Below are 14,246 nucleotides of genomic sequence, written 5' to 3'. Positions count from 1 at the left end.
AGCTGTTTTCCTGTCCTAAAATTGAACGTTTTTGTACTTCTTTATCAGCTGTTGCTTCAGTGCTAGCTGCTTCCTTAGGCTGTCCAAACGTCTCAGTTGCTCCTCTTTGCTGTAGTCGATTCCGTTCAGTTGCTGAATTTTCATCCGTGCCGACTCAAGCCGTGCGTGTAGTTCAAGCACCTGCCAAGAAGGTAAAAGGAAATATAAAACACTGAGGAGTCTAATCAGACTTGAAAGGGGTTGTGACCCGGTATTCGGGACTGGAAAACAGAGGTGCCAGGTCGTTTTGTCAAAAATCAGGACACCGCGAAGAAAAAATCAGGATTTTTCAGGACACCATCAAATTGGTGAAAACAAAATGCAGTTTTGCTTAGATTGCATAACTAAAGGCGAAATATAGGTGCTGAAGACGCCTCTAATTATGCAACTGAAGCGCAGTTAATATCGAAAAACCTCATTTAAATGTCATTTGAATCGAAGAATCTCATTAATTTAACTGGTTTAACTATTTTATTTAAGATTTGTTTGATGTTCTCATCATTTAACAATAAATTTAGTTATATTTAAGATATTTTTTAAAAATCAGGACAAATCAGGACAAATCAGGACATTTTAAGGGCCATTTTTCAAAAATCAGGACAATTCAAGCGTTTTTGAAAAATCAGGACGGTCTCTCGAAAATCAGGACAAATCCTGATAAATCAGGACACCTGACACCCCTGCTGGAAAAGTTCCTAGCTGAGAGAAATGTACTTTGTAGAGGAGTACTTAACAGGATCAAGGAGAAAATTGATAGGGATCACTCCCAAAATCAATTTCCGTCAGGGTTCGGTGTTGGCTCTCTGTAGTTAGATCTAACAATAGTTAAGCTTGAAAAACTGTTACTTATTTGATATAATTGGATGGAGCGAATCCGCAGACTAAGAGACGCTCATCCAAAAAAAATTTGACAAAAGGTTCGAAGAACAGCTGTCTAGCTAAAATTCGTCCAAAATTCTGTGTTTCGTTTTTTTAGAATCTAAAAATGCAAAAATGTGTCAAATTACGTCAACTTTTCAATCCTCTTTCCAAAATTTATGTAGTGTGACTTGAACAATTTTGACGATTCAATGATTGAAAAGTACTATTTTTACACCACTTTTTTACATTTGTTGAGGTCATGATCTTAAAAAAATTCAAATAAATATTTATTTATTTTTTTCGTAGTATTCTGTCTCACGACATAACTCGACGAACATAATTTTTAAAATTTACTCGGTCCATGGCAACCGTTCTTCATTTTCTCGGACATCTCACATTTGCCAAATCACGCTCCACTTGGTCTAAACACCTCGCTCGTTGCGCCCCTGCTTGTCTTGTTCCTACCGGATTCGTAGCGAACACCTGTTTTGCAGGACAGTCGTCCGGCATTCTCGCAACATGTCCTGCCCAGCGTATCCCGCCAGCCTACTTCTCCGCCACTCCGTTCTCCTGCACGCCGCCAAAGATGGTTCTTAACACTCGTCACTCGAATACTCCGAGTGTACGCAGGTCCTCCTCGAGCAATATCCATGTCTCGTGCCCGTAGAGAACAACCGGTCTAATGAGCGTCATATACAGGTTACACTTCTTGCGAGGACTAAGTCTTCTCGATCGCAGTTGCTTGTGGAGTCCATAGTAGGCTGAACTTCCGCTGATAATTCGCCCACGGCTGGTTTCATTGTCTGCAGTCACTAGTGAGCCGAGATAGACAAAGTCTTCGACTATTTCCAGCTCGTCGCCGTCGATCGTGACCTTGTTACTGGACAAGCGGGTTCGGTTGGTCTCGGATCCGCAGGCCAGCATGTACTTCGTCTTGAAAGTATCATCAAACCAATCCTTCCTGATTCGCGTTTCAGTTTGCGGTAGATCTCCTCCACCGCCGCAGCTGATCTGCCGTCTATATCAATGTCATCCGCAAAGCAGATAAGTTGACCGGATCTGTTGAAAATCGTGCCCCTCATCTTCTAGCGCCACGTAGACCATCATGCAGGATAGACCATCGCCTTGTCGAAGCCCCCTGCGCGATTCGAATGGACTCGACGATTCATCCGAAATCCGCACACAGCACTGCGTTCCATCCATCGTCGCCTTGATCAGTCTGATCAGCTTCCCGGAAAAGCCGTTCTCGTCCATGATTTTCCATAGCTCTCTTTTTTTACAAGATGGAAATTGGACTTCAAACCATAACAGCCGGGTGTTTGCTGCCGTGTGTGGGTTCATCCCACTAAAACCATCTTGGGATTCGTGTGCCAGATCTGCCCCTTGGTTTCACCCTATGATACTACATCAAGGGGTATGCTGTGCTCATGCACTTATACATCTCGCCCTTTTCCTCTTTTTCGATTTCTATCTTTCTCCATTATCATCTTACTCCTTTTTCTCTATCGCCAACTTCAGACTGGTACGGGAGACCCCGAGACGTGTGCCGGTTGGGCAACGCTTTCATAGCAACTCACGCCCGTCACAGCATCCACTATCCCGAGGACCTCGAAACGTGTGCCGATTAGGTAACGCTTTCAAAGTAACTCGCGCCCGTCACAGCATCCACTCCCGCAGGATTTCTAACCACCAAGGCATGGCCGATTGAGAAACTACCAAGCTAGAATCCCGTCACGACCACCCTGAATGGTATCTCCGCTTCCTTTTGCTGCAGGAAAGATCGTAGCTGAGTACGTGAGACCTTTTAAGTCCTTTCAAGACACACGTATAAGTCCAGATTAGGGTTCTACCGCGCCCTAAGATCGCGTTGCTTTTGAATTGTAGGGTCATACCTTCCGTTAGCTTGTCAAATTTGGTTGACTATCTCGCTCTCTCCGTTCATCAGCTTTCCTGATTCATATAAAATCACGCATGATTTGCGAGATTTCGTCGACTATAGCACGCCACGACTGTTCGTCGCGACACATTTCACTTACAATAGTTTCAGTGTTCAAATTTTGAAATTGTTGACGCCTTAAAATGAACCTGGGGCAGACAAAGATAACATGTTCTGCCGATTCCTCCGTATCTACGCATTCCGGGCAATAAGGCGAGCTGATAATCTTAAACCGATGAAGGTAGAGCTTAAAGCACCCATGACTCGAAGGAAACTGCGTCAGGTAGAAGTTGACCTCTCCATACTTCCGATTTACCCAGTCTGAAAGTCACGGGATTAGCCTATGCGTCCATATTGCGTTGTTCGATGCGTCCCATTGCTCCTGCCACTTGAGCATTGACGCTGCTCGTTGAATTTTACGCACTCCTATAAAAGCTCTTGCATTGTAAAACTCCATACCCTCCGCCAGAGTTATATCGATGGGAATCATGCCCGCGATGACAAAAGCCGCATCTGCTGTTATGGTCCTGTATGCACAGGAAACTCGCAAGGCTATCAACCGATGTGTGCTACTCAATTTGGATCTGTTGCGCTCTACCTCTATCGCAGAGCTCCAGGCCGCTCCTCCGTATCGTAGTTTCGACAGTGCTAGGAGACGTCTCTTGCTACTCTTTGGACCATGGCAGTTCGGCATAATCCAGGCCAAGAATCTATAACTTTCGATGCATTTTCACAACAGTATTTGACATGTACACCAAAACTTAAGCGATTTCCGTAGCTTGTCACGGTCGATCGTGTCGTATGCGGCTTTGAAGTCGATGAATAGATGGCGCGTAGGGACTTGGTGTTCATGGCATTTTTGGAGGATTTGCCGTAATGTGAAGACCGTCGTTGACCGTCCATCCATGAAGCCGGCCTGGTGACTTCCCACGAATCTGTTTGCTTGTGGTGTTAGGCGGCGGAGTAGGATTCGGGACAGCACTTTGTAGGCGGCATTTAGGACAATGATCGCTCAGTAATTTTTACAGTCCATTTTGTCGCCCTTCTTGTAGATGAGGCATATTACCCCATCCTTCTGCTCCTCCAGTAGCTGTTCTATGTCTCAATTCCGGACCATCAACCAGTGTAGGCAATCGGCTAACTTGTCCGGGCCCATTTTGATGAGTTCAGCTGTGATGCCATCCTTTCCAGCCGACTTGTTGCTTTTCAGCTGGCGAATGGCTTCCTGAACTTCACTCAGCGTTGGGAGTTGCTTCAGTCGGGCGATATTTAACCGAGGCCGGCGTCGGTTTCGTATGTTGTTTACTACGGAGAGTTTTGGGCTCATCTTCACCATTACCAGATAATGCTCTGACTCGATGTTGGCGCCTCGACAGGATCTGACGTCGATGATGTTTGTGAAGTGCCGGCTGTCTATCAAAACGTGGTCGATCTGTGATTGCGTTTGGTACGGTGATCTCCAGGTGTACTTGTGTGGATGGCGGTGCTGGAAAGAGGTACTACGTACGGTCATTCGTTTGGAGGCGGTGAAATCTATTAGTCTAAGGCCGTTTTCGTTGGTCAGCTGGTGCGTGCTGAACCTTCCAATTGTCGATTTCCATTCCTCCTTCTGACCGACCTGAGCGTTAAAATCTCCGAAGACGATCTTGATATCATGTTTTGGGCAACGGTCGTATTCACGCTCCAGCTGCGCGTAAAATTCGTCTTTGACGTCACCGGTACTTCCGAGGTGAGGGCTGTGCACGTTGATGATGCTGATGTTGAAGAACGGGCCCTTGATCCTCAACCGACACATTCGTGAGTTGATCGGACACCACCCGATAACGCGCTTTTGCATCTTTCCCATCACTATAAAGGCCATCTGGTTATGCTCCTGCCGTGGAGCTCTTCCAGCAAACCTCCTGCAGCGCTACGATGCCGAATTTGCGGCTCTTCAATTCGGGAGGACGTGGGTACTGACCACATAATTTAGAGATCCGCAGTTCCTTGTTACAAGTTTCCAATTGCTAGCCCTTTTCGTTGCGTGGGTCTTTGCCGATTTTCTTCCGGAATTTGTTGTTCGTTGCTTGTGTTTTTTGTAGTCACGGGCTCGCGAGGCCCGCAGTTCAAATATTTTTTCAATCCTTATGTGCAACGTATAGCTTATAACTTCAGCTTTCTTGGAAACTTAGTGATAGTTTTTAACATTCCGTAGCTGTTCTACAGCCTTTTCCCGAAGCATGTTTTTTTCGGATTTGTTTCTTAGACTTTTTTGAATAACGGAAAACTGAAGGTTTGTAGCTTGATTTTGTCTGAGAAACATATTTGAGTTTATGAAGTTTTTCGAAACTGTTTTTTTTTTTAAATTGGTTGAGAAACGAGAGAGATATATTATGGCGTATTTTTTTTTGATTCCGGATTTGGCTCTGGAACCGTCAGAATAGAAAAATGAGTTTCGGGTTTCGAGTTATTCCATACGTAGGTGTGCGTGAGAACGAGCGCAATGTTTACATGCAGCTGTCATTGATGTTCTCCCTTCTGGATTTCTTCACTCGGTTCTTCACATCCGGATTGCCGTTTTTCGAGTTCGGATTGCACTGGACAGCAGATAGTACGATTTTGCTTGACTGAGAGGTTCAAAATCGCGACAATAATCATTTTCCCGTTCATTATTTCAACTGTTTGGCTGATGTCATGCTGAAGCAACTAGCAACGCGACCTACAACGCAACGTTCACACGACTAACCAGCTCTCATTTGATCTCCATGGAAATCGCGCAGACCTGTCATACTGGTCGCTTTGTGTAGCGCGACCAATCTGATGCCAATGTGTTCAGTAGCGCGACTAGTAGGAAATCCAATAGGAACATTGTTTTTTCTCGATTTGAAGCAGTGATTCCGGGTTTTGAGCACAATAGTACCAAGATCTGTCCGAACTTGTGATAATAAACTAAAAACTATCTTAATCGGCGAGAAAATTTTCATGAATTCTTAGTTCCGGAGAAAAAACAAGGAATTTTGTCGGTTCAAATTTCGGCATTTTTGCAATCCGGGTCGTGATTTGATGAGTTTTTGATGGCTCCGGAAAGAAAGGAGACGATTCAAAGCATTATCAGATGTAGAGAAGTGATGATTTGAAGGGAATTTCAAAGTGACAGGTCGCGCATGACATACCAATGCAATGCAACGCAATCTTATTGGAACGTTGCGTTGCGTTGCGTTGCTAGTTGCTTCAGCATGACATCAGCCTTTTGCTTTCAGCCAAAACAGCTGTTTAATGTTTTGACAACAACGTTGAGAGTATTGGTGAACTTCTCGCAAAACTGACTTTTTTCTCAGGGCGACTCCGTCCCTTTTTCGAGCGACCCTAGGTTGCCTCTCGAGCAATAAATGAGCACGATGACAGCAGTTAGAGCGAACCTAGGTTGCCTCTAGTTTGCCTCCAGATGAAAAAAAATACGGTATTAGTTTTAGTCAGAAGTGTCAAATTGACACGCCACGTACTGTAACAGGTAAAAATTTCAGGGACGGATGAGGGTTAATAAAGCAAAGAAAAGTCACAAAAAAAAATTTGTCCACCTACCGATAAGCTTCTTTGTGTATAACGTTATCGGATGGTAAATCGATTTGAGACGTTCTGACACAGAGTCCTAAAGATGCTTTCTTTGTGCATCTTATCAACTGCGAACACAACAAATAACATTTATGCTACTTTGATTTATTTGTTTAATAATAATTTTTTTGGTATTTTTGATTTTTGGTCACCGCAATGCAAATTGTAACATTACGATTAAAATAACTTAGTTCCTAATACAATCTTAAAGGCCCAGTTTCAAAGAAGTTTGTTGCCTATCACTAATCCGCAATTTTACGTAATTATAATTACCAAAAAAAAAATTCATAATTGCACCACATACCTTTTGGCTGCACTCTTGGCTCTCCTTCTGTTTGGATGCGTTGTCCACCGGGTCCTTCTCGACGCTGCGGATGATGTCGTAGATGACCGGCAAGATTTCAATATCGGTAGGTTTCTGCACCTCCAACTCGGCGCTATTATTGGTCGGCACTAGCTTTATATTTTCACCGTCGGCCAAAATCTGCGACTTCGTTTCGATTGTATCCATCAACTGCATGGTATCCATCGTGCGCGATATCGGAAATTTTTGCTGCCACAAAAATGACGCGTGTGAAAAGCCTTTTGTTTGATAACAAAGACTGCACGCTTCGTCGTTGAATGGTGAATCTTGGTTTAAATTTAACGCTCAGAAAGAGTTCCCACTTTGGAATTTCAACGAGTGTGCTCGAATGAAACAACTCGAGTAAGTTTGAGAGTAGCATCCCGGATCGAAAAATCGGCCCAAAATCGGATTTCAACTGCATTGACAATATATTACCGGCATTTTTAAATGTTTCATGCAATGTTCCGAAAATCAATCAAAACAAACACTCAGGATCCGTTTCCTGTTGGAAACATTCTGATTGTATAATGGGATAGCGCCTCTCGCAACTGCTTCGCCTGGCTGGTATTCAATCTCCATCACCCAAGTAACCATAAGCACTAAAGCTTTGCATTTTTATAGCTTTACACCAGCATTCAAAGGCTAAATTACACTATATCAGCACATCAAGTGCAATTTTGCATTACAACAGCCCTTCGAGTGCTATGCTGCATCATGTTAGAATTATACCACTCTTTTAAAATGCAACTTGCATTCTATCAGCTTTGCACAATGCTTTTGAAATGCAACATTGCTCTAAATCAGAATAACAAATGCTATATTTTCTAAGTATTAAATTGGCATCACACAAGCTTGCTTTAATGCTTTTAAGCACTATGTAAGCACTACAGTGGCATTAGGCCAAAGCACATAAGCATTGATTGATGCTGATTCAATGCAAATTCAGGGCACCGGTTGCTAGAAATTTGATTCAAATAGGTCTTTTTTTTCAAAGATTTAACGCGGACCTGATAGGTTCACAGGCAGAGTCAATGTCAAATGTCAGAGCCACATATGTCATGAGTTCGATTCCAGGTCATTTTCAGCTGAAAAATAAAAAAAATATCATGTAGAAAATTCAATCCGAGAGATCTCCTCAATATGCATAAGCGAATATAAAAATAATTACAAATTTAGTATCATGGCCGAAAAATGAACCGAACAAAAATCCAAAATAATTTTTTTTTCGCATGGTCGAACCTCATTCGATCGCCATTTGCATTTTCCCAGCATTTTGCCCGCCAACCTTGTAGCATCAACCAATGCTATAAAAGTGCTTTTATAGGGTTATACCAGTTTCTGCACTAATGCAGCAGTTAATTTCGCCAAACCTGGCTCACAGAGCTAAAATGATGCACAGAATGAAGCACTATAGCTGACGCTAGAGCAGAGTTGATGCTAGATTTTAGTGCTTATGGTTACTTGGGCAGCGCTCCACTCAGCTATGCAAACCGAGTCGCATCATTCAGAATCATCGGTTTTGCAAACATCGCATATCGGAGATGAGTGAGATACAAACTGATCCATACTGAATGTCGCTCACTCAGTATCTGCCTGATTTATTTAAAATTCAAAATTATTTTTTGCAGGACAAGAAAAATCAAACAGTTATGAGGAACACCATAAATTCTCAGTAATTTTAACGTAACGTACGACAGTTTAATAAGAGAAATTGTAAAAATTGAAAAACACGGCGAAAGTGAACATTTTTCCCTCACAAACACAACTACAATTTGATTTTTATCATACTGATGTTAAAAAACGTCATAAAAACAAATAAATTTATTAATTTGCTATGTTTAAAATAAAACAAAACATGCTAATGATCGGGGTCATTCGTTTCGCATCACTCACTGGAGACGGTCGAGTTTGTTTTCTCTCGCGTGTGTGGCAAAAGTTTTTTTTTTATTTGCCCCTTATACCTACCGTGTAGTGCCGCTATCCGAATTATCCTGACTTATGTACCGTTACACCGGATAGCTTAGTTCAGAACGGCAGTGAAATTCTAACGCTCGTGTAGCTGGTTCGTCAAATCACCCAGCAAATTATCACCCCGGCTGAATACAATAGCCTTGGTTCAGCATCCATTCGCCATCAAACAAAGGACCACGTTGTTGGCATCAGGTTTGATAGAGTGGTCCACATTAATAGAGTGGTTCATTTTTTTTTCCCAAAAAGTTTTTGGGTTTTTATTTTATTTTTTTTTATTTGGTTTTCTTCTTTAGCTTTCCTCTTTCGTTATTATTACTATATAAATTATAAGATTTTTTTTTTTTTTTGAAATTTATATTATATATAAATTTTCTTTTTTTAATTTAATTTTAAATTGCGGTTGCATCTCCTCCAGAGCCCATTAGTTCGGAAAGTCACCGGCTGATGGATGACGACGGCGAGACGGGCAAAGATCCCCCTTTACGGGAGGATATTTCCGAGGAAATTCTTTCCGAGGAAATTGTTTCCAAAGAAACATTACAAGACCACCCGATGTACCTCACGGACACGGAAGATGACCCTTCTCCTCTCCCAAAGACCCTTTTCCCACAAATGCCTTTTGTGTTTGGAAACTCCACGCTAGCATCAACCCCTCAAGCAAACTCCCCCGTTGAAAAAGATAATGAGTTGCCTCAAACTGCCCCTCGCCGTCGGGTTTACCAACCTGAATCGACGGGACCTTGGGTAGTTTACATCCGGTCCAAAACTAATGGGAAATCACCCAATGTGATTTCAATCGCCCGGGACCTTGATCGTTCTTACCCTTCCGTAATCAGCTACCAGCCGATGAGACCGCACAAGATGCGCATTGTTGTTGGTAGCCTGAAGGAAGCAAATGCCATTGCTTGTGACCCGAAGTTTACGATCGAATACCGCGTATACGTTCCCGCTCGTGACGTGGAAATCGACGGAGTGGTAACCGAAGAGGGTTTGACCGTCGATGACCTAATGGAATCCGGGGTTGGCCGATTCAAAGACCCTGGTCTCCCCACGGTCAAGGTGCTGGACGCGCGTCAGCTGAAATCAGCATCAGGCGAGGGGGAAAAGAGAACATTTTCCCTGTCGAACTCTTTTCGGGTTACCTTTTCCGGCACTGCACTTCCTGATTACGTTGCGATCGGGAAGGTTCGTCTACCTGTGAGACTTTATGTGCCTTCGGTCATGTTCTGCCAGAATTGCAAGCAGTTGGATCATACGGCCGCCTACTGTTGCAATCAGGCACGCTGCTCTAAGTGCGGGGAGAAGCATGCGGAAGCTTCGTGTGAAATACAAGCATTAAGCAAGTGTTTGTATTGCACAGGCGAGGAATCTCATGCTCTCTCGGCGTGTCCGAAGTACATATCGCGCCGGGAAAAAATCAAGACTTCTTTAAAAACCCGCTCTAAGAAATCATATAGAGACATGCTGATGAAGTCTTTGCCAATCGTCTCAGAGAACCAGTTTGGCCTTCTAAGTGAGTATGAATCCGAAGGGGAGGATCCATGTGAAGGAACATCAGCTGGGCCATTTGTTAAAAAAAATGTTTCACAGGCTCCAAAAAGGAAACGCACAACTAACACACAACCCCGATCAGCTGCCAGCAAAGTTAATAAAACAAAAAATCCTCAAAGTGGAAATAGTTATTCTACCCCTCCTATTCAGAGACCTCCGGGTTTTAATCCGTCCCCGAAGGACTTCCCTCCACTTTCTGGTAAGTCAAAACCCCAGACTTCCCTTCAGAATTCAGGACCATCAGTAGCTAACAGGAATGCAACAATTCCCAGAGAAACTGCATCTGATCCATCGTCGAACAGTTTGCCCAGCTTTTCATCTGATGGTAAGATGAAATTTTCGGAAATTGTTGCGTTCATCTTGGACTTTTTCAGTGTACCAGCAGGTTGGAGGACTATGATTAATATGTTTGTACCTCTTTTGAGAGAAGTCTTGAAAAAGAAAGCTTGTACTATGACCCTCATCGCAGAAGCAATTTCTTTTGATGAATAACTCGTCCACTGAGGTAAGAGAAATTGTTTCTGTATTGCAATGGAACTGCAGAAGTATTTTACCAAAATTAGACTCCTTTAAAGTATTGGTACACAATTTGAATTGTGATGTGTTCGCCTTATGCGAAACTTGGCTCTCTCCAAACACTGATTTCAACTTCCATAGCCACAATATTATTCGCCTGGATCGAGATGGGCAAAGAGGAGGTGGCGTTCTTTTGGGGATCAAGAAATGCCACTCTTTCTATCGTATTCCACTACAACCATCTCCAGGTATTGAAGTCGTCAGTTGCCAAGCTAGAATTAAAGGCCAAGACCTTTGCCTAGCCTCGGTATATATTCCGCCAAATTCAAGCGTGAGCGGGAACCAATTGGCGAATATTATTTCACTTCTTCCAGAACCCCGACTAGTTCTGGGAGACTTCAACTCCCATGGCGTGGGCTGGGGTAGCTCACGTGATGATGATCGTGCTAACATGATATATGAGCTGTGCGACGACTTCAACATGACTGTCTTAAACAATGGGGAAGTGACTCGAATTAATGGATCCCAATCACAGCATAGTATTTTAGACCTTTCTTTAGCTTCTTCCTCTCTGAGCTTGGATTGTACGTGGAAGGTAATCCAAGACCCTCAGGGAAGCGATCATTTGCCTATCAATATTTCTATCACCAGTGGTCGTAGTCCACCCGAAGAGATCAATATTCCTTATGACCTCACAAAGAATATAGATTGGAAAAAGTATGCATCAGGTGTCATTGAAGCCATCGACTCAACGGATGAACTGCCTCCGGAGGCAGAGTACAGTTTTATTTCCGGGACAATTGTGGACTGTGCAATCGGGGCACAGGTCAGACGGAATGAAAGCTCGACGATACAGAAACGGCCTCCCACTCCATGGTGGGATGGAGACTGCTCACGCGCGCGAGGTGAAAAATGCAAGGCGTTTATTGAGTTTCGCAGAACTGGATTGCCAGAGAAGTTCCAACGTTACTTGTCCTTGGAACGCAAGTTCAAGAACTTGATCAGGGGCAAGAAACGTGGGTACTGGCGGCGATTCGTAGATGGGTTATCTCGAGAAACGTCACTGCACACGCTTTGGAGAACAGCTCGAAACATGCGAAATCATACACCTTCGAACGAAAGTGAGGAAAGCTCGAGTCGTTGGCTGACACAGTTCGCGAAAAAGGTCTGTCCAGACGCAGTACCAGCTCAGAAAAACTATCGGGATACAGAGAATAGTTCCGAAACGGAGGATCAATTCTCGATGGTCGAACTTTCACTTGCGCTCTGGTCATGTAACAATTCCGCTCCCGGACTGGACAGAATCAAATTTAACTTGTTGAAGAATCTGCCAGATACCGCTAAGAAACGCTTGTTGAATTTATTCAATAAGTGTTTAGAGATGAACATTGTGCCGCATGAATGGAGACAGGTGAAAGTTATCGCCATCCAAAAACCGGGAAAACCAGTTTCTGATTACAATTCGTATAGGCCGATCGCAATGCTCTCGTGTCTCCGGAAATTACTCGAAAAAATGATTCTCTTTCGGCTGGATAAATGGGTTGAATCAAACAATCTCTTGTCAAGTACACAATTTGGATTCCGTAGAGGAAAGGGTACGAACGACTGTCTAGCATTACTTTCATCAGACATTCAATTGGCGTTTGCCCAAAAAGAGCAGATGGGGGCAGTATTTCTGGACATCAAAGGGGCATTCGATTCGGTGTCCATAGAAGTGCTATCTAGTAATCTTAACTCTTGCGGACTTTCACCAATATTGAATAATTTTCTTTATAACCTGTTGTCTGAAAAAATCATGCATTTTAGTCATGGAGAAACCAAAGTTGAACGAATTAGTTACATGGGTCTACCCCAAGGCTCATGTTTAAGCCCCCTGCTATACAACTTTTATGTCCGAGAAATCGATGCTTGTATGGCACAAAATTGTACGCTAAGACAGCTTGCGGATGACTGTGTTGTTCATATCACAGGTAAAAAAGGCACTCAAATTAAACCTCCGTTACAAGAAACTCTAAATAATTTATCACATTGGGCCAGGAATCTAGGCATCGAGTTTTCGCCTAGTAAAACCGAGTTAGTAGTTTTTTCAAGGAAGCATTCCCCTCCTCAAATAGAGCTCCTTATGATGGGTAGAACTCTAACTCAATCTCTTAGTTTTAAATATTTGGGTGTCTGGTTCGACTCTAAATGCCTCTGGGGAAAACATATTAGGTACTTGACTCAAAAATGCCAAAAGAGAATCAATTTTCTTCGAACGATTACTGGAACCTGGTGGGGTGCTCATCCACAGGACCTCATCAGGTTATACCAAACAACGATACTGTCGGTCATAGAATACGGAAGCTTTTGCTTTGGGTCCGCCGCGCAAACCCACTTGATTAAACTAGAACGAATACAGTATCGTTGTTTGCGTATTGCCATGGGTTGTATGCAGTCGACACATACGATGTGTCTCGAAGTACTGGCGGGAATAATGCCGTTGAAAAATCGGTTCTTCGATTTATCGCTACGTTTCCTAATTCGAAGTGTTACTATGAATCCTTTGGTGATAGAAAATTTGGAAAGGCTTATGAATATTAATCCGCTAGTAAAATATGTAAACAATTATGAAACTTTTAGTCAATTAGAAATAAATCCTTCTTTATTAAATTCGGACACGAGTCACTTTTACCCGATTAGCAGTTCCTTGATAAGATTCGATCTGTCCATGACCGCTGACATCCGTGGAATACCAGATCACGTCCGACCCCACGTCATTCCTTCAATCTTTGCATCAAAAGTACGTGAAATTGACCCTACAAAAATGTTCTTTACTGATGGTTCTAGAATCGACGGCGCGACTGGTTTCGCAGTGTACAATGAGCGCTTTGAAGCTTCGTTCAAGCTTCGAGAGCCATGCTCCGTTTACGTTGCTGAATTAGCCGCAATTTATTGTAGCTTGGAACACATTCGCACACTGCCCGTAGACCACTATTTCATCTATTCGGATAGTCTCAGCTCCGTTGAGGCGATTCGATCGATGAAACTGATGAAGCGCTCTTCCCATTTTTTGCTGGAAATTTCAGGGATATTGGGCGCTTTGATCGAAAATTCGTACAGGATTACCTTAGCTTGGATCCCGTCTCATTGTCTTATTCAAGGCAATGAGAATGCGGACTCATTGGCTAAGGTGGGCGCGTTACGAGGTGAAATTTTTGAGAGGATAATAACTTACAATGAATATTTTTCAATACCTCGCACTTTAGCGATTAACGCTTGGCAGTCTAGCTGGGATAATGGCACAAAGGGACGTTGGTTCCATACGATTATCCCTAAGGTTCCGACGAAGGCATGGTTTAAGCATTTTAACATGAGTCGCGATTTCATTCGCGTGGTTTCTCGGCTCATGTCAAATCACTGCCGGCTTGACGCGCATTTGTTTCGTATACAACTAGT

At 43.2% G+C, this 14,246-nt stretch overlaps 1 protein-coding gene across 1 annotated transcript; it reads right to left on the bottom strand.

The window, feature by feature from the left end:
* Positions 1–15: 15 nt before the first annotated feature.
* Positions 16–6,990, bottom strand: LOC129741772 (mediator of RNA polymerase II transcription subunit 9). The gene is made up of 2 exons (XM_055733558.1): positions 6,732–6,990; positions 16–180 (listed from the first exon to the last, which is right to left on the bottom strand). The coding sequence occupies exons 1-2, from the start codon at positions 6,954–6,956 to the stop codon at positions 16–18; spliced, it is 390 nt and encodes a 129-aa protein (XP_055589533.1). The 5' UTR covers positions 6,957–6,990.
* Positions 6,991–14,246: the final 7,256 nt, after the last annotated feature.

Source organism: Uranotaenia lowii, chromosome 2 (genome assembly GCF_029784155.1).
Source record: "Uranotaenia lowii strain MFRU-FL chromosome 2, ASM2978415v1, whole genome shotgun sequence".
NCBI lineage: Eukaryota > Metazoa > Arthropoda > Insecta > Diptera > Culicidae > Uranotaenia > Uranotaenia lowii.
This window is presented reverse-complemented; position numbering and strand designations above follow the sequence as displayed.

Coding starts and splice junctions, on each gene's coding strand:
- LOC129741772 (XM_055733558.1), bottom strand. CDS start 6,956: ATGGATACCATGCAGTTGATGGATACAATCGAAACGAAGTCGCAGATT. Junction 181..6,731: donor GCCAAGAGTGCAGCCAAAAG/GTATGTGGTGCA, acceptor CCTTCTTGGCAG/GTGCTTGAACTACACGCACG.